At 40.6% G+C, this 21,726-nt stretch overlaps 1 protein-coding gene across 1 annotated transcript in view; it reads right to left on the bottom strand.

The window, feature by feature from the left end:
* Positions 1-12,689: 12,689 nt before the first annotated feature.
* Positions 12,690-21,726, bottom strand: part of SLCO2A1 (solute carrier organic anion transporter family member 2A1) — a 56,124-nt gene continuing 47,087 nt past the window's right edge. Inside the window, exons 9-14 of the mRNA XM_018555335.1 lie at positions 21,304-21,490; positions 16,129-16,258; positions 15,757-15,926; positions 14,207-14,271; positions 13,816-13,939; positions 12,690-12,810 (exon numbers count right to left, since the gene is read on the bottom strand). Of these exons, the coding sequence (XP_018410837.1) occupies positions 12,690-12,810; positions 13,816-13,939; positions 14,207-14,271; positions 15,757-15,926; positions 16,129-16,258; positions 21,304-21,490 (797 nt within the window). The remainder of the gene's footprint in view (positions 12,811-13,815; positions 13,940-14,206; positions 14,272-15,756; positions 15,927-16,128; positions 16,259-21,303; positions 21,491-21,726) is intronic.

Here is a 21,726-nt window from a genome sequence, read left to right as displayed (position 1 = left end):
CTGTTTCCTCTGACTATACCCAGCACTGTGCCCTCTGACAAGTGGCGTAACTACAGAGACGGCGCAGGCCCGGGAACATGTTCTGGAGGTAGGTAGTGCAGTGGGGGTAGGTTGCGGAGGAGGGTGTTTGGGGCGGTTTGGGGGGCCCCATACAAAATTTGGCTGCGGGGCCCTGTGAGTTCTAGTTACGCCCCTGACATTGGGTAATGTAAAAGTGCGGGGGAAGAAATCAGTGCCACTGCCAACATTTGTCACACATAAACTAAAGCAATATTTATATCATTTCATAGACCTAATGTGATAATGTCATGACAAGTGGAAAAGCACAAGAAAAATACATGTTCTAAAATCCTATTAGAATTCCCTCTTGTGGTAGCTTGCAGCAATGTCTAAAGCAGTAAAGAATATGTCAACACTGCAAATGTAAACCACTGATGGGATTCACTGCAAGATGCACAAATGATTTATAGTAACAAATGTGTGCACAGGAACAAATAAGTACCAATGTCAATATAGAAATTGAGGTAATGGTACCAAAATAAATAACATTACAATAGAATAGATGGAAAACTAGGGTACAATGGTGTAAATAAAGTTGGAAAGTCAGCCATGAAACACAATAATCAAGTCATGCAAAAGAAAAAATAACTGTGAACAAAATATTTACAGACATGGACGAATTTGCTGGTACCCTGCCATTAAAAAAAGAAGAACCCACAATTTTCTCTGAAATAGCATAAAAGTGATCAAAGTAATTGGCATCTACTATTGTGTATTCCATATTTAATAAAAATCAGGCTCTTGATTTTTGATTCAACAGAATATTAAATAATAAAACAAATGAAAATGACATGGTCAAAATTGGTGGCAACATTAACCTAATAGTTGCACAACCTTTAGAGGCAGGGCCGGATTCACTCTCCCTGCTGTCCCAAGGCCAGGTTCCTAAATGCACCCCCCTCCCCGCCGCCAGTGAGTTGAACATCTTTATTAGTAAAATGTAGGGATGGTCAGATACCAAGTACCAAACTCACTACAAGTACAGATAGTTTTCCAGCTCCAAGACTAGACTAGAGAATAATTAAAAAGTTAGCAGGCAGCGGTTGTTTTTAACCACTTCCTGGCCGGCCATTGTAAAAAAACGGGGGCGGCCAGGAGCTTTCTAGATGTGAGCGGGCGTCTTTAGACGTCCGCTCAGCCACGCCACCCCCAGCGGCGCGTGCGTGCGCGGGAAATGCCCGGTTTTTAAAAACAGCCCTGTTAACATACAAGCGAACCGCCGGCTATAGAGCCCAGTGGATCGCTTGTATGAGGTCACATCTTTCTGCCTTGAGGAAGGGACCCTGCGCGGCCCCGAAACGTCGGTTTATTTGGATGTCTGTGACGCTTTCTGTCCAATAAAAGGGACCTATTTATCTTTACTACTGAGTGCTGGTGATTTCCTGACTTTCCTGTGTTTGCACGGCGCCATCCGTGGTATCTCATCACTGCGAGCACCACTTTTTTTCATATCTGGCCGGGACTGCTGTGAGGAGTGCGGAGGGTCTCTCCATCTACTTACATCTGTCCCCAAAAAATGGTATCAAATTTATTTCAGTACAGTGATGCATGATGGAATAAATGTCATTCAAAATACTGCAGCGCTGAATACTGAAAAATAGCCTGGACAGGAAGGGGGTCTAAACACCTGGTCTTGAAGTGGTTAAGGAGCATATATATAAAGGAATGCACTGATTGCATTTTTTCAAGTACAAGTACTGATACTTGTCCAAGTACTCACAGATACAAGTACTGATACATTTTTGTTTATTGTCATGTGACAGACTAATACAATACAGACTAATGATTTCAGGACAGGGGTGGAGCGCCAGAGCCCTTTCACAGCTACAACCCTTGTAGTTCTTGTAAAAGTGCTAAGTATCAGCACTGGTATCTGAACATCCCTAGAAAAATTAATGGAATAACTCCTAAAAAAGAGGATCAATGACCAATTAAAAACAAACAACTTGCTGGAACTATAGCAGCATGGCTTTACTGAGGGCAGATCAAGTCAAACTAATCTGATTTAATTTTTGAGTATATCACAAAGATTTTGGACCAGGGTGGTGCTGTGGATATTTTATTTCAGTGTTTGTGTCATGTATTTTAAAAAATATTGTTTTTTTTTAATCTTTAAGCTCTTATCTTTACATACATTTGGTGACCACTGCTGTGAAGTGGATTTTTTCATTAATAAGGCTTCCTTTGACATCACAATATAATTAACAAAAAAACTAGTTGCATATTGCTTATTTTTTGTTATTTAGAGTCTTACCGAAATATGTCAATGTCTTGCCAACATAAAATAAGCTGTGAGGGCATTATAACAGGAGGAGGGGTTGTCCGATGTACAGTAGATTGTATTCTCTGGCTAATGTGGGTAGCAGAAAACATTTTCTCAGTAGTATGTGGTTTTTGCATGCAACATATGTATCCTGGTCTGAGAGTTGATGAGCTAAGTGAATAGAGATGTAGAAGACCTGTGTGGAAAGGAAAGTCTCAGAAAGTATAGTCTCAACTTTGACCCATTACCGGAAGAGTCAATGATTTATCAGGCAAGCAAAAGCTAGAAACAGGGCAGAAGAACCGTTCGAAGAACTCATATGTAACTTAGAGTGTCTCAACCTGATGTCAGATTACTAAAGGTCTGCTGCACCAGCCTAGCTTCACAACCCCTAAAGCATGGGAACAGTCACTGGTAATATTGATGAGTCTGGAGGAAATTGTATGTTAGATAAAATAATTTGCTTGGAAAAAAGTAAAGGCAAAGGACACACAGTTTTCACAGTTTCCAAGTAAACCTTTAGGTTTGGATGCCAAATGTTTTTCACAAACAACAGAGTTAGTTCTCTGAAGTTGTTCCAGATGTGCCTTCCCTTACTAAGGTTGCATGCGTATTGTGTTTTGAGCCCTTCTATAAATACTGTATCTATGTCAACCTTTGATCCACTGACTGTTGAGTCTAGGCTTAGCCGGTCTGCCCACTCCTTGCTAATTCTCCTCTTTATTGACTAGCTAGTTGTTTTCGTCATATCTTCATTCACTTTCTTACTGCTTATGCTCCCATGTGTCCTATATTCTACAGTCCTCCACTCTCCTCCCTTTATTTTTACTCTTTTCTCTTGTTAGATAACTCATATCATTATAGTCATATTGACGTAAAATGTTACTGCCAATTCAGTAGACACACTTCCAAGAAAGGCAATTCTGTAAACCTTCGAACTTTCATGTTCCTTACAGCTACCATTGTTTGCCTACTAATTCACAGTCCTTGGAAGTAGGTGCAGTAAACTCCCCGTTATCCAGCATCCAAGGGGAGAGTGAGTACAAAAGGGATTTTTTTTCTGGTTAGATGAGAGTTCTGGTTAGTTGAATACCGGATAACAGAGCGTTTACTGTATATTCATCTCCAAATCATTCTATTGGCGATTACAAGATTCAAGAACTGACATAGAAGGACAATTCATGTTTTTGAAAGGAAAGGTCCTCTCACAGTCCTTAACTCTGGCAAACATCTATTTCTTGAACACACACCAGGCTGTTTTCTTGAAAAATACATGCAGGAGTTGACAACAGGCTCATACTATTTCATACAATGTTTCCAAATAATTGTCACATTTATCCTATTAAAGGGTTAATAAACCTTTGCATGTTTTTGCATATATCTACTGATAGCAAGCAGTAGATATATGCAACATGATTTAAAAAAAAGGGTTAATACCTGTGTCTCCGCCGCGCGCTCCCGCCCTTGATTTGAAAAATGTTCCGGAGGGCTTGGCAGCGAAAGGGTTAATGGCACTCATGAGCCATTTCCTAGGTAAGCAAGGTTAGAGGAGGTACCACAAAGCCTCAAAATGTGCAAATTTGGATGACTTGTTTCCATTAGTTTACATCCCTCTTCTGACCATCTCTGGACATTTGTGTGTAAATTGAGAAAGAGAACCGTAGAGGAAAGTGGGCATATGGGAGGGTTGGTGGAGTCAGATGTTTCTTGATAGTTTAGGAAACATTTACATTTTTTCTCCTTTCTCTTGTTTTGTGAACTGAATAGTTGATAAAGCTTTACAACAGGGGTGCCCATTAGGTAGATTGTTATCTACCAGTAGCTCTCAAAGCTGGTGCTGGTAGATCACGAAGGGTGTGAATGGCGGCCCCTTTATTCCATTTTGGTATATTTATTTAGCTGTGCACACATGATTACCTATTAGCGTGAGTCTGCTGAGCCAAGCTCCCTGACACCTTTCTGGTGTATACTGGTGGTTGAAGTGCTATGTATTACATCAAAGAATATTCGTTTACACAGTCTGTTGACCTGCACTGTTTGCACAATATAGCAAGGTGAACCAGGAGAGAGAGCGGGGAGAGACAGACAGGAGAGAGAGCAAGGAGAGACAGCCAGGAAAGAGAAAGAGAAGAGACAGCCAGGGGAGAGAGCAGGGAGAGACAGCCAAGAGAGCGAAGAGAGACAGCCAGGAGAGAAAACAAGGAATGACAGCCAGGAGAGAAAAGGAGGAAAGACAGCCAGGAGAGAGAGGAGAGACAGCCAGGAGGATGAGCAAGGAGAGACAGCCAGGAGAGAAAACAGGGAGAGACAGCCAGGAGAGAGAGGAGAGACAGCCAGGAGGATGAGCAAGGAGAGAGAGAGGAGAGACATCCAGGGGAGAGAGAGAGGAGAGACAGCCAGGGGAGAGAGAGAGGAGAGACAGCCAGGAGAGAGAGAAAGGAGAGACAGCCAAGAGAGCGAAGAGAGACAACCAGGAGAGCAAGGAATGACAGCCAGGAGGATGAGCAAGGAGAGACGGCAAAGAGAGAGAGAGCGAGGGAGGTTTCTTGTTTCGCAGGTAGATCTCATGTAGCTCCTCATTTGAAAAGTAGATCTTAACACAAAAAATTGTGGGCACTCCTGCTTTACAACATATATAACCTGCTGCCAACAGTAGTGCATTTGGAAGACAGTTGTCACCCCATAACAGGTAGGTCCGAGCAAGGTCCTCTATAGCAGGATCACCAGTTATTCTTTTAACAAACACTGCAGATTTAAAGAGATCGAAAACTACTTTTTAAATGTTTTTTCCACGTGCTATGACATTTACTGATTGGGTTTAGATCTCAATATAACATCATAAACCTGAATCCAAATTTTCTTTTTTGTGGTCAAAAGGGCATACACAACTGGATTCCCTTTATAGGAAGTTTTGTTCAGCCAATTAAACTCTTAAAGTCCAAGACTAAATGGCCTGTCTTATTCTTATTACACAATTCTTCAATCTGCTTTGGTTCTCACTTGCAACCCCTTTCAGCTCTTTGCTTGGCCACAGCTTTTGCACCAATCTTTATTCGAAAGATTTTTAGTCTGCATGGCTTGCCACCTCATAATGTTTCTGACAGGCAAGTCCAGTTCACATTCTGGTTTTGGAAGGCACTGTTCAAGTCTTTGGACATCTCCACACAATGCTCTACTGCTAACCAGGGCCAGATTTACTCTCTCTGCTGCCCCAAGTTCCTCAATGCGCGCCCCCCCAAACTCCACCCCTCTCCCTTCCACAATGGAGAATGGCAACCAGATGGCAGGGACAGCAGGGTTAGTTTTAATTTGTTTTACATTTTTTATCACTTTTATTATTTTAGTTTTTTTTTACTTTTTTAAATGTATATTTATCTTATCTTTTTACTTTATTTTTTTATAATTTTTTACTTGTTTTATAATTTTTGTTTATCTTATTGTTCTTATTATTATGACCCTCACGATTGTGCAAGTTTAGGTGTGCATGTGACAGCGTACAGCTGCGTCCTCCCATAGGGAAGAACAGGCTGCTGCAGGTAATGCATGCATGGGAATATTTTCTCTTTTTAACTAAAAATAAATCTGCCCGTCATTTTTTTCTGTTTTTGCTCTTTATTTTTGTAGTAAGAGCTAAAAGCCACAGGGGGGCAGTATCTTTTAAGAAATACAGATTGAATCATTTCTATAGTGACTATAACCAGCCACAGACAAGCAGATTCCTGATCATATGCTAGGAGAGGAGAAATCAACCTATCCTTCATGAAATGGCAAAGCCTGCAATTATGTTTTATTTGCCTTTAGGATTTTTTATTTTTTTGGTACTGTGAAAAGAGGGACTCTTAAAGTGTATCTAAACCCAAAAACATAAATGCATTTTATATTGCAGATTACCAAATCTGTAAACTGCATTTGTTTTCTTTTTTGCAGATGTTTCCTTCATTTTCACCCAACGATCCTTCCACAAACACACTTAGGGTGGCTCCATTCTATGGAGAAGCAACAGAGCCACTATTAGACAGCAGCGTTGTCACCCTTTTGTCACCCTGTGGAGAGGGTGGTTATTGTAAGGGAGCGTTTGTTTCGACCCTCTATCTGCCACTTTTGTCGGACAGCTGTTAAAGGAAGCTAAAAAATGAACTTACTGACTGGATCACCGGGTGAAAATAAAGAAAAAAAAGCCTAAAAGAAGAAAACCAATGCGGCTTCCACATCTAAAGTCTGGTGAGCTGCATTATATTACATTTTTGATTTTGGGTTTAGATGCACTTTAATTGTCTCAGAGATTTTCGACATGCTATAAAATCTCTGCAAGACTGTCTGCATTTGGGGTTACGTGTCTACGCCAGTCTGGTGTATACTCTTGTACAGGCACATACAGCCATTGATTTGTATGGGTGGCTGTACTCAGCACCTGTGGCTCTTGGGCAAGGTAATACACCTGAATTTACATTGTACGGCACCAGCCAGACGTGTGCAAAAGCCCTACATTACAGTGAAGCATAAAAAAGGAAACCTCCTATTGGTTCCTATTCTTACTTTGGACCAGATCATTTTAAACTCAGTAAACTGGCACATGACTGCAATATCAGACACTTCCTGGTAACTATGTAGTGTAGTTTTTGTGAGAGCACCATGGGATCCTTAAAATGAGACCCTCTATTAGACTATTGCATGAAGGGGCTGGTTTATTAATGTTATATTGACTACAGGCATACCCTAAATTCTTCTGTGTGTGACCGTTAGAGGCACAGGCAGAGTATTGCTTCTGTAGCCTATGCAGAGTATTTCTCCTTGAAACACTACAGTGGATCTCTCCCTGCATGATTGATAGGTCGTCAAAAATAGAGGGGAGACTCTACTGGCTGTAGCTGCTGCCTTGCTCTTTGAGAGCTCTCTTGCTCCCCCCCACTACGCGTGAGAAGGGAGAGACGGCTCTGAAATGCTGTGTAGAGGGTTGGCTACCTGTCTCCCACCTGAGGATAACACAGAGCAGCCCAGGAGAGTCAGGAAACAGGCTAAGTGTGTGTGTTCTTTCCCAAAAGTGTGAACAAACTGCAAAGGGAAAAGAGGACAGAGCTGCTGCAAAAGGAACTGTGCTGAGAACAAACGGTACTGTGTCCTGGAGAAAGCACATGGCTGCAGAGCATCTGGACTTAGTGTATGTAAGTGACAGCCTGTGCTAAAAACTAGAGACTTAAAGTGACAGTGCACAGAATCCAACACCATTCTCAGGTATTTTAGTGTCTAGCCAACCAGTATTTGGTGCTCTAGTGTCGTCTGGTTGATTCTATCCATGTGCATAAATTACTAGATCTCCCTTTACTTCCTGCAACTCTGGCCCATGTGACTAGGACATAGGACCATGCACATCATCTCGGGGGGACCTTTACCTGACATCTCGTGAGATTACAGATGAGATTTCCCAGCAATGATCTGCTGATGTAACCTTCCCAGGATGCACTGCTTGGGCATGATTACATCATTAGTGCCAAAGTGGATCAGGAAGTGGAAAAAAACTAAATTGTAAGTAAAATAAATATACGTTTGTTCAGCTAAATCAGCATGCAGAGTTGGTAAATGTCTACTTTAAGAGGCCGGTCTTGGATGTAGGTTCATTGTGTGTAATGGTAACTTGTTGTTGCTGGAGACAGGCTTTATTTCCTGCTACAGGTACCCAAAACATTATGGATAATATATTTTTGTTTTTCCGTCAAATAGATCTTGCAGAAAGCAAAGGTAAAAAGCTTTCAGTTCACCTTTGTATCGAGGATTTCTGTGTCATGTCTGATGAGCTCCATTAAAACACACAGGGCTATTCACAAAAGGGTGAAGAGTTAGGAGAAGGCAGGAGAAGTGAACAATCTAGGACAACATAGCTAAACTGGAAAGCGAGCAGAATTGGAGAATTTTTCCAAATTAGCTGTGTTGTCCTAGATTGTTCCCTTCTCCTGCCTTCTCCTAACTCTTCACCCTGTAGTGAATAGCCCTGTCAATGGTGTAACAAAGCTAACCCTTACATGGGCTGTTCTCTACCTGACATCATTTCTGAAAGCACTGAAATTTTTAAAAGTGAATGAGTAAACAAAGACAAGAAGTTTGGTACTTCATTATAAATGTTTATATATAATTTACATAACAAACATATAAACAGTTTACCAGTGTTAGGTTAACAGTGTACAATATTGCTTAATAGGAAAAGAATGCCCAAGTAGGAGTAAGCTATGGAAACAAGAGAAGACCTAGTTCATAATGCCTCGCATGTCCAGACTATACATCTGGTTTGGCAGCAGTCTGATAGGAAACAAGTCTGTGTACAGTGCACATACCTGGCTACCCATCATTTCTTCCTTGCATTCCTTTTATACACACATCTCTAAGAAGGCAATAGAGGTGAATCAGGGTGTGCCCCATCATTTACTGCAGAACTACAGGTCCATGTATGTCTTGTCCACTGGTGGTTATTTCACACATTACCTAAACAAGATGAAGACATACAGAATAGTATTTTATGGCCAATGGCCTCTGTACAGCAGTTAGTTTGTAGTACAATGATATCCTTGCATGATATCATTGTGTATACCACAGGAAGGCAACAGTTCTTGTGAATGAGGGACATTCAGAATAGTTTTTCTGATGGTACAAGTCATCATAAGCTTTTCCAAGCACTGCAACAATATGCAGAAGAAACACATATAACTGGGTCATCCGATTCCTTGTTTACGTCATCACTGTGGTGACCATAGTAGTAACAGCTTATACATAATTATAGAGTGAAGATTGGGGTGCCACCTGGTAGCACTTGGGGTGCCCCCTGATATTTGTCCATCTGGTAACAGAAACAGAAAATGCATCTGAAAAGACAATGCAAAGGACAATGTTGATATGTTATAAGTGGTAACCTGCCGCAACTAATTAGATACTAGTTTACTGTGGTCAGATCACGGAAAGAATTCTTCTAGGTTGGTATAGGTTACTGTACTTTGCCAATTCCTCAATGCCTTACCGCCTAAGCCCGACATTTTGTTGTAAAGCCAACAGTAGTAACACAATCCATACCTACCACTAGACAGATCATTTTAAAGGCTGATTGCACGTAAAACTGATATTATTTCTGGAGAGGTTGTCCGATATCTTAGATGTTTACCTAATTGCGGAATGCTAGTGTAAGGCTGACCAGATGCTATAATGGGGGTAGGCAACCTTGGCACTCCAGCTGTGGTGAATCCACAAATCACATCATGCCTCTGTCTCTGGAAGTCAAGCGTGTAGCTGTCAAAGTCTGCAGATGCCTCATGAGACTTGTGGTTCCACAGCAGATGAAGTACTGAGGTTGCCCACCCCTGCACTATACAGCCTGATTGTACAATCTCCAACTATGTAGTGCAACAGCCTGCCTAAGTAATACTAATTGAATTGGTTGCTTAGGTTTGTCCTCGTATTAAATAGTTTTGGTATCTCTGAAGGCCAGTTTAAAAATAACTAAATAACAAATATCAGAAACTGATGCAGTGCTTTCACAAGAGGTAGAAGGGATTGGTACAGCAAAAGCATATGTGCAGATGGACCTGATATTCATAACATGAATTCTTTACATAATTCATAACATAATTCTTCCAAACACAGATTAACAATTTAGAATTTCTGGCATTTGCAGGAAGAGATGTGTTGCTTGAAGCGATTTGCAGGCCTGTATGACGTCCATAACGCTACGTTTTTTAATGAACAGTTTGTATAGGTCCTCCACATGAGCTCTATAATGGTACTGCTTTGGCATGGATGTCATTAAATAAGCATTACATTTATCAGGCTGGTGCCTGTGGCCTTGTGCCTCAGCAGTAACGCTGAAAGATTTAAATTTTGTTTTGAATTCCTGTTAAAAAAAACCAGTGCATTACTCGACATGTGACTGTGCCTAGGCACTCCTGTTCTTTAGCCTCATAGCTGTATATTCGCAGTGGGATAGGCACTGATGCTGCTTGCTGGAGAGAAATATGTACCTGAGAAATGCACTGCATGCAGCTCACAGATTCTCCTTCATTCATCTTTGCTTTCAGCACCTCTGCTGCTTCTTGATCATTACCCCACCAATTATTAAACATAAGAAAGCCCTGCTCCTCTACCAAGATGGCCACCTCCATGCAGAAACAGTATAGGACAAGGGATAGTCAGTAATAGGGAAAATATCAGCTACATGGAGCCTTTTTTGGGAACAGCTTCCACAGTTCAGATCCTTTTTAACACAATTTCCTATATTGGTTTTATTGCCATAAATTATGTATTAGCATGCCACACTGTCTATTTGTCCTGCAAAACTAAGACTGCCAAAACAGAATTTATTTTTCAGTCATATTCATTGACGTTTATGAAATATCCAATGGCAATATAAGGTCATTTGTAGATATAGACTGAGTGTCTGCAGAGACCTAAAGGCACCCGCAGACATTCCACCTGTCACGTAACTGCCATAATTGTCTAGTAGATGATAATCTAATGCAGTGTCAGGCCAATCAGTTAGCTTTTGTGGGTCGAAATAAGGTTTCTGGCTTCTTTGACAGAACCTACAAAATGTTACTTATTCCTTTTCTTAGTGATATTGGAAAGAGTGTTTTTCAACCATCATAAATCATCCTGTAATTGACTTGGATCTTTCTTTATCATGATGTCCAACATGACCCTCTCTATAGGGTACATCTACTCTGCCCCTGGGCTTCTTTTTACCTTCTTACCTTCCTTGAAAGAAATGAAATCACTTGACATTTAGACGATTTGCAAGAGCTCCTTAATAGTGGTTCAGAAGTTGACTATTTAATAGCTAGTGGAGTGAGTCACATTAGAGGGTCTGTACTAGATAGACAAAAATGTGCGAGTAACACCCAGTGATATGTAGAATGCAGTGCTTTCCCGGGTCTGCTTGGGTAAATAGAGAGAGTAAAAGCAATTCTTAAAAAATATCTTCTTATGATTATAATGTCATAATGGAATGCCAGAGAGTAACCTGATGACCGGAAGCCGCCATTAATCTAATATCTGTGTGTACCTTTAATCTTCTTCCTGCAATCAGCAGTCTATGAGAAGGAAGTTTCAGTAATGCTACACTGAAATGCCTCCACAGAAATAAATCTGTGTATCATAACACTTAGGTCTAGTGATTAAAGTATAGAAGAAGGCTCTAAGTACAACCCAATGCAGCTCCATATCTGACTCATTCTGGGTAAAACACTGGAAAATGAATTAAATACTGCGTATATTAAATTATAGCTTGGAAGATACTATAGGCTCAATTCACAAAGCTTTCCCACCAGCCTACGTCACTCATATTTCAGCCATGTGACTGTAGTTTTCAAATTTAATTGGACTTTCATTGGAAAACAGCTCTCACTTTTTTGAAACTAAGGATCCTTATCCTGGTGTGTGAACTGAGCATTATATATCCTCAGTCCACCACTTGAATGACACATACAACGTTTGCTTATAATAACTTTACAAAGAGTTTTAGAAATATCAGTTGTGTGCTGTAAAGTTTCAAACTGGATTGTGCCTTGATAGAAAAATTGTAAATGTCTTCTGAATTCACAAATGTCCCAATACATGTAAATGGATGTCGGTGATTACGGCTTGGGGTCCTAACACTGCAGCGCACAGACAAGTGCATACACTTGAACTTAGGACTTTTACTCCTTGGCCAACAAGGTAAGAGTGGGCAGCACCGTGCAGCCATGCTTACAGCTTGCTTCATGTTTTTTCTTCTGTTCTGCCTTCTCTGAACACCTTTTGACACTTGTAGATAAATCAGCAGCATGAATGAAGGGAATTGCTGAGGGAAGTCACAAGATTTTTTGAAGCTCAAGCAATAACCAAAATCTGTTTCTCTGCAGTCTCTTGATGGATGAAGCTCTCTGTACAAAGAAGACAGCATGTTGCCTTCAATAGCACCTTCTGGCTTAATTTTGTCATACAGTGTAACATGATTAGTGAGAAAATGGTGGGGGCTGTAAAAAAGGGCGTTGTCGTTCACATGTTTCTAAGGCAACATGATCAATAAATATAGCCTTTCAACCCTTCTTGGGAATATTAAGTGTAACTGTAGTTTCTTCTAGTGCTGTCATATATAAAATGTTGTTTACAACTTAGAAAATTGTATTTTAAGCAGTCGCACTTTGTTCTCCAGGCAGTTATTCCTTTTTCTGTCCCTGAAGTTGGACACTTTTATATTGTTTTCGGTCCTGTCCTGCTGACTATAGAGTCAGTCTTGTTATATGCATTGTTAGGAGTGGTCCTGGCAGTGCTAGCAGTGTCTGGCCCCTGAGGAATACAGAGTCTCGGGGAGGGGCAGAAGAACGAAGTCCAGAAGTCTATGAGCTGTGAACTACGCCACGCCACATTCTTTCTCTTGCAAGTTGTACTCTCGACTCTTTTTCACCTTCCAAGCAGTGAAACCCAATAACATGATTCCCAAGGACTTATATCCCATCTGGAGACCAAGGTACCTGTGGAGAAAACAAGATTTGTGAAAGAGAGTTTAAGGTTAATGAAAGTGACAGCTACCTTCTTTCTTTGCAACCAGAAAATGCAGACAAACTATAACCTAGCTGTGTCAACGTGGCCTATCTTGACAACAGATTAGAATAGGTGTCAAATATAACACACATCTGTGGTATTATGAAAATGTATTATCTTCCCAGTATGCAAATCCATGAAGTAGCCATGCCTCTGCTTTTATCTATTGCATGTATTAGCAGAAGTCATAATTAGAGAATGAGTAATCAAGAAGTATACACATGGCTACCTATGTAAGCAGAAACAGATAGCTCATAAAAAGAAAAACACCTTTATTATAAAGGTATCAACTATATGCAGGCAAATAATAAAGAGAACAATGCTGTAGAACATTGAGTGTTGATAAACTCTCAAAAATGTATGACTTTGAAATGAATTACTCAGAAATGGACTTCCCCTGCCACACCGATCCTTCAATAATGGATAAACATATGCTAAAACTGAAAATAAAAAAAACGTATTAACACATAAGTACTGTAGGTAAAAAAATTATAATATTTGAGCGCCATGGTTGAACACCAGGCCTTAACTCCTAATGCCCAGAAGTTACTGAGCAGAGCTAAACCAATTTTGATTACTCTGTGTTATTAACCACATTCTAAGTGGGAAAGTCCTGGGGAATGCATGTGAGTATAAAAATAGGAAGTTGTTAAAACATACTCTATATATAATAAGTGTTCAGTTGACTGTTGAGGTGGGGGGCAAGGAGGATGACACTAGTCCAATCCTTATCTCTCAAACGTCTTGATAAAATGCTTGCATTTGTTAATCAAGCTACGTCTGAAATATGGAGGTGGATGGGTTGTTGGGGGTTCATGTTGGGAGGAAGAGATGAGGTAGTGGGGTGTTTTGCTGTAGCTTTTTACTGCTTTGTAAAAGAAAGCTGCATGAATAAAGCTGGATTTAAAAAAGTACTGCTTATACTTTTACAATACCTGCTTCTCAGTAGATCATTATCATAATATTGACATGCTCCTTTCTTCTGGTGACATGATGTAGACCATCGAATACAGGCAGAATCTATGACAAGTCCAAAGAGTGCCGGGGCAGGCAACCAAGCTGTGAAACAGAGTAGAAAGAGTCAACAATTAAAATACTAGATTTAGATTTGGATTGCATTCAACATTCCCTGTTACCACAACGTGGGCAATGGTTCATGTTGGTGGTTTACTCGTGGAAAGTTTATTTTATTACTAAGAACAGGAAGACATAGGAAGCAGCCACTCTCTCCCTGCATTCTCACGGTATCAGTTTCCAGACTCTTATTTCTGTGCTTGTTTTAGAATGCTCTCTTCAACTAGAAACTGACCACTTTTTTACACTCACCTAGAAGCCTCATAAGAAGAAACTGGACTCCAATAGCAAAGGATTTTTCATCCTGTGGTACCACCCTAGAAACAGTGAAAAAGTATGTTTAGAAGATTTAAGGCTTCCATAACAATGAAATTAAAAATGATGATACCCAAGGGAACTCGTGCAGGACAGGCAACTATTTTATATATCCTTTAGGTCTAGCAGAGCATTGGTGCATCAGACTGCCGATCGATTTGACCTCTATATTGAAGTTACCATTTAAGCCAACTATAAAATTCAACAATCAGTTGCAATAATCAGATGTAGATGAAAATAAGAAAGCATTTCAATTTCCATTGTTCCATAAGTTACTTGTATTCTACTTTTTTATATTGGACATCAGCCTTTTTTTTTTCTGAAGAAAAATGTAAGTGAAAATGGAGAACATTTTCATATCTCTTCTACTGAAGTGTACCGAAACCCAAAATCTATTTTGCAGTAGGTTTGGCATCATGTCTCCCTCTATACAGTTTCTTGAAGCAAATCATTTTTGGTGAACCTGTACCAGCACTACCTGTTGCATTCACAAAAGGGGGAAGAGTTTGGAGAAGGCAGGAGAAGTGAACAATCTAGGCCAAAATAGCTGATTTGGAAAAATTCTCCAATTCAGTTCACTTTCCAGTTCAGCTATGTTGTCCTAGATTGTTCACTTCTCCTGCCTTCTCCAAACTCTTCACCCATCTGTGCATAGATCTGTAAATAACTGCCCTCGGTTAGCAGTAAAGTTATCAGCCTGCTCTGTGTGCCTCTTCACTTGCCTGTTGAGCTGACAAACAGGTATAGCAGATAGGTAGCCCAATGGCCAACAGAAGGAGCTCACACAGGAAGATGTATGTTGCTTTGCAGTGCCAATATAGCTGCCAATATGCCAATATGACTTTGCAGTGCCAATTTGACTGCTGAATTAACTGCTGTTAATTGCGAGGCAACAACTAGAGGACCACAGTTTGCTGGTGTGAATGCACAAGGGTTTAGTAACTTTAACTATGACAAAGGTAATCAAAAGTCTCCACATGGGAAGGAAATAAACAGATGATACCAGTGCACACATGTGCTAATCTTATTGTAACATGCAAAAAGATGTGCAATAAACAGGTATCTCATTGCACACCAGACTGGAATCCCACTGTATTGTGGAGAAGGGTGCTGGAATGACGGGCGGTTGGCACCGTAAAAATTCAAATGTAGAGGAGATAGTCACCCGCACACCAAGGTCCAATGCATCAATACGTCCTATTATTGACAGCAAATACACATGACATCACAAGTATGGGCAACGTTTCGGAACTTATCAAGGTCCCTTCATCAAGCAAATAACATAGGCTATGCATATTGATGCATTGGTGTGAATGACTGACTATCTCCTGCATTAAGAAGTGATCACTTGGCAGACATAATCACCAAACTACAGCCATGGGCTTTTAGGTGTAGAGAAGCACTTGGTATTTTAATATAAAAGTTTGTAATGTATAGAATGCCTAATAATTTTAACAGCACAGAAGATACATTCTTATAGTACTTACCTTAACACCATCATGTACAGAGGATTATGGGAGAGGCAGGCGATGAGCGAAGCGAATGAGATGAGAAACATGACAGGCAGTAGGAGGTGGGCACAGCTCACAAGGCAGGATCCTGACTTTGCTGTTGCCTCAAATGAACCTGTCCCAATACATGAGCAGTTCATATACAACTGGAATAAAAATAGAAATGGTTATAAAAAGTAATGCACGCAGCAATATGGCAATTAGTGGTATGTTTCCTGATCTGAGGGCTCTTCAAGGATAATCTCTTAATGATCTTACTGATTTTAATATGAGGATGGAATATATTCAACAACAAATATCCAAGGAAGATATCCCAAGAATCAGAACTATGTAAAGCATTGTACTCACTTTGGAGGAGATGTTATAAGCGCCACAGCCAGCATGGCATGGTGTCAGGTATTCCACTCCATCAGACCCACACACTGGATGGAAACCATGTTGTGAACAACCACATCGCTGGGTACAGGTTATATTGGCGCTGCAAAGCAACATACATCTTCAGTTATGGCAATCAGACGTGGCTAATGGCAAGTATGAATTACATTTTACAAACCCTTTTGTTTTATTTAAAGCAGCCTGCACCTTTTATTAGCTCGATAACTAGGGTTCCAGAAGACATTTTTGGGGCTCTGCCAATGCTTGTGTGCTGTGATGTAAGTTGGAAGCTACGAAGGAAAACTCATTGGGGGGAATTTATCAAAACTGGAGCAGACAAAATCTGAAACAGGTGTGCATGATAACCAATCAGCTTCTCTCTTCAGTTTGTTCAGTTAAGATTTGAAAATGAATGAGAGAAGCCGATTGGTTGCCATGCACAGCTGCTCCAGATTTTGTCTGCTCCAGTTTTGATAGATTCCCTTAATTTTATATTACCTGGCTTTAAGCTAGGTGTCTGCTAGGATGTGACAGTGTTGTCACAGTATATTTAAACCCCCAAAAAAGTCATTAGATTTTGCGGCTACATCAGTTTAACTTTTTTCAAGGTACATATATTTTCTGCAAGTACAGCAAAATACCTGTTGATCCTGCTAGAAATCTAGTGTCCTTATAAGTTCCTGTGAGCTGAACAAAATCTCAAACAATGTTATCAGCTTTCCTAGCTCTCTTCTGTAAACTACAAAAGTGTTTTGTGGTCCTGTCCCAAGGTGACAACACTGCTCCCCTATAGATACAGTACAGTCAGGAAGTGTATTAATGCCAGGACAACTTGGTGAAAATAAAGTAAAAAAAAGCCTGAAAAAAAGGATCGGTAAGCTGCAATATATAAAATTTTTCTTCTTGGGAATAAATATATTTTAAAGAGGACACCATCTCTGTCCAAACTGCTTATATCAACAAATGTAAAGTTTGTTTGATCTATAGTCAGCAAGACCCTAACACTATATAGTTGTTGGTACATCTAAACAAATTGAATGTGTGTGACCAGCTTTAAACACAGCACTTGACTGATTTGGATGGAACTGATTAAATGATTAAAGTGACAGTCATCTAATGTGAATGGGTACCTTAATGTGTCAGGTCCTTAAAGAAGAATTATGACAAGAAGGTGAACTGAAAATCCTTGTTGGATGCTCCAGGGAACCCAATGCGCACAGCACTTGATCCTGTTCAGATTCATGCAGTGGTTTAGAAATAAAATTACATATCTTTTCTGTTTGTGCTGTGCTATAGCTCCACCCCATGCTGAAGCCCAATTTTTTAGGTTCTCCGATGGGAGAGCCAGAGCACAGAAACAACCTGCCCTCTCCATTCTAAAATCTGCAGCTCTTCCAGTTCGGCCCTAAACTTTGTCTGCTCTCTCTGTCTTGTACACTTCAGAAAAGACTGAGCCCAGACTCACCCACTAGATGTCAACTGCCAGCTATTTTGGGGAGAGGGACTAGTGTAGTAGCTGTTGGCTTGTGTTGTGAATGATGGTGTGCTGGAAAGGAGCACCATGATTCACAAAAGCACAAGCCCACAACAACACATGTCAATTACCACTCTAGTATCTTCTCCCAGAATAGCAGGCAGGTGAGTATGGGCTCATTTGTCTAAGAGGGACTAGAGAAGTAGCTGGGGTGTGTTGTTGTGGACTTGTGTTTTCATGAGGAACGGCACTCGTCTCCAGTGCACTGTCATTCAGAGTGCAAGCTCACAGCTGCTAGTCTAGTCTCTCTCCAGTTATCTCAAGTTGAATTAATCTGGTTTACATGTGTATCCTGTATCCTGATCCTGTCACGGCAGCCCCATTACCTCACTCAACTGAAAGTTCCAGCCTAGGAGCTTTCAGAGGAGGTAGAGGCGGGGCCTGTGCAGGCTCTGTTTGTTGTGTGGTTGGGCAGCAGTGGGGGAGTTTGTGCACTGTTGACCATGCTAGTTACTGCACTAATCTACTGGGACCAAGTACTATGTGCACTGGGTCCCATGGAGGAATTCAACAAAGATTTTCACCTTCTAGTGATACTTGACTATCTATTCGCTATCATTAAAAATGCCTATAATAACAATACTGCTATAGTGCATATACCCTGTAGTGCCTGTAAGTATCAATATCAAAACCTTTATTGGCCATGCACACTGGATTGGTAAATGTAGGGGGTAAGGCTTAGCAACAGGAAAGGTGGAGCTTAATGCCAACTTGGACAGAGATGGTGGTTGTTTATGCAGCCTGAGTTTGGACTCCAAGAGATCTACAGGAATCCACAAAAACTGACTAGAAGGGTAGCGCACAGGTGCCACGGGGGGTGCCCATAAGTTATACGTTTTTTTTTAGCTCAGGCAAAACTGGTGAGGGGCCTCTTTCAAGTTGCAGTTTAATGTAAATGTTTCAGTTACCTTATACCTTGTCTAACTTCATTGTAATTACATCTTCTGGGCTTACAGTTTTATTAAAATATAAAAATCATGTTGTTCCATTCTTTCATTTTTTTTCCAGTATTCTATCCCCATAAATAGAAACATTAGCTGTGTAGTCTGTATGGCAACTCTGCACATGTTTTCTGTATGTACGTCTTTTTTTTCTTTTCGCTATGAACCAATGCCTCTCCAACTATATGTCTTTGTTTAAATGAATGCTGACAATCCCATGATGTTGCCAATCAGATATCCCCCATCCCATCAGGATTTTGCACGTTGTTTCCATTTGTGGTGTCTTATTTAATCTTGCTAACATTTTTAAAATGTTATATCACAAAAAAGTTCTATTACATGGAATGGAATCTAATGTATTATCCCGTCTCTACTCTTCATTATGTTAGTTGTAATGCTGCCAAATATTTTGAGGTGTGTTTGGTATTTAGACAAATGAAATAATACAAACATTGCATTAATATAGCTTATGGTGTTTGACATAGGAGAGTAATCATTGCCCAGTCTTTTATTATAGTAGATACATGAATAGGCTATTGGCTTTGATATAGCCCTCTAACCCTCTAACTATGAGCCTCATCTTTGAAGAGTAAAATGCCTTTGTTGCCCATAACATGAGATTCATTTATTTTCAAATTGGCTTTAAAAAAATGACAGCTGAAATTGGTTTGATTGTCATGGACAACACACTATGGGGTTGTTGTCCATTCAGATTCATTGTTTCATATTTCAGTGCAGGCTACAGAGGAGAAACCTTACTGGTTGCAGTGAGAGACAACCCTACCAATGGCATTGTTAGATATGGGCACCTGAGACTGCCATCGGTTTCCTCTAAGGCACACTTAGTCACAAGAGTAAATGTACGATTGAGAAAACATCAGTTGTTCAGTGGTTAAACATTCCCACTATGCAGGATAGGGTCTGGCATGGGTAGCAGTGCCTGTGCCTTCACAGGAACCTCTAAATACAGGTAGGTTTCACAAGTCTTCCTAAGTAATTTCCTTTGTTTCTAGCTTTTATGCTGGTAATATGCCCTGTAGCTGCACCCAGACACTCACTGCCCACCAGTGGAGGTAGACAAACAGACTTCCACTCTATCAAACTTCTTTTTGCAAAATTTATTGTAACAGGATACCCAAAAACAGCAGTAAAAATTCCCTTCACTCAGTAGTATTTTCTAGTATCTTTAACCTCTGCCACAGGCTAATGCAGATTCAGTAGGCCAGATGGACAGCTACCTTTACGTATGTTTAGCCCCTCTCACAGACCAGCTGTGGACCTTTAAAAGTGAACTATGGTATAACCTTTTTTTGCCATAGTTCTCTTTCGGGTCAAAGGAGGACATATACTAATGTCCTCCTTTAACCCAAACCTCACCATGTAGCGGGCTATTGCTATTGCTGACAGCGCAGAGCCGTGCTGCAGCTGGGACGGATACGGACAATATTGTCGGTATTCACGCCGATGCCTTTTATAGAGGCAGAGCCAACCCTGGAGGAACGGAGAGGTGAGTGGTGAATCACTGCAGGGAGCGGTGACTGACGGTCACCACTTTCTGCGAGGAGATGATCGGGAACTGAGCGATCGGCGGTATGTTATCGCTCAGTTCCCCTTTAATAGAGCCAATGTGTGACAATTCAGTGTCAAACGGCGGCTCTAATTATGGGGATGAGTGTACATCACTCACCCCATAATTCTCCTTGAAGCCTAGATGGGCAATTTGTCACTGTGGACCTATAAGCTGAGACTGGCAATGGACTAAGCACAACTCTTTCAACTCAGCTTCCCTTCCGAGGCAGCAAGCCTGAGAACAATAAACTGTACTTCTCTGGAGCTATACCCTCCCCTGGCAGTAGGCATGGGAGACAAGGGAGTTTTCAATACTACATCTCACTTGGGCAAAGCCTGAGAGGGAAAGAGACCTCTAGATTTACCTCTCCAGACAAAGCTTGGGAGACAAAGACCTTTCTAGAAGGTTTTTAAAATATTTACCATCTTTCCCAGCTCGTAGCACTGGAATAAACATCTCAATACAGGATACATAATTAGAACCCTATACATTGTATCTGTTAACGCTATCTACTGGAAAACACAGCAGAAGTTGATAGAAGCAAATAATGTTCCTGAGCTTAAGAGAAACCTAACAAACCCAAATAACATAACTATACAGAGTTTAGGATTTGTATAGATTAGCTGCAAACAATACATTTGGACTAGGTACACGCCAGCTTATGGCAGGGTCCTTATAATTAGTTTTGGCGTCTTCTATTTAAAGCTTATCTGTAGAAATAAAAATGTAATATATTGCCTCTTACTAGTACTTGGATGTAGTGGCTGCATTAGTTTTGTTTTTCAGGCTAATAACCTTTTTCTAGCAAGTACAGAAAATACCTGTGGATCTTGCCAGAAATGTCCCTGTTACTTCCTGTGAGTTTAAGAAAAAGAAAGCATGAACATCCCTATCTTTGCAATTGTTGCAATTCCAGGCACCATTTGTTGGCGAGAGATTGCTTTAAGGTACTTTTCTTCCTGGTCCTTCAAGGGTTTCAGAAAATCAGTGATACCAGGAGGATATGGTGGGTGTCTGCTTTGATTTTGCTTCATCTTTTTACTTCTATCTCTTTCCAGTTCCATTGTATTAGATAGCAAGCAAAAGAAAAAAACTTCTTATACCTTACAGTGCTTCCACCAAGCTCTTGTGTTGAGCAGCCCATGAAGAACAGTGGCACGCAGAGCAGGACAGAGAAAAGAAGGACGGACGTAGCAAAGCGGGGAATCACTTTAACTGAAATACAGAACTTCTTCATGATGATTCCTCCAATCAACATCCCCAGAGCAGCAGCTGGTAGATTCACAGCACCTACATACACAGGATACATTAAATATAGATTACACTTGTGGTCTGTCTACTATAGGTCAATAGAAAGAACAGTCAGGGGTGATTGGCTCATAGTAGCAGAGTATTTGCTGTATGGTAATAACAATGCTGGGGTGCAGAAGAAGCAACTAAGATGATGTAGCATTTTATTAATCTGTCAGGATTGTTCTAGTGGTGACAGAGTATGTAAACTGAAGTCAGTGAAAGGGTCTGGAAGC

Source organism: Nanorana parkeri, unplaced genomic scaffold, assembly GCF_000935625.1.
Source record: "Nanorana parkeri isolate BGI_ZX_2015 unplaced genomic scaffold, ASM93562v1 scaffold192, whole genome shotgun sequence".
NCBI lineage: Eukaryota > Metazoa > Chordata > Amphibia > Anura > Dicroglossidae > Nanorana > Nanorana parkeri.
This window is presented reverse-complemented; position numbering and strand designations above follow the sequence as displayed.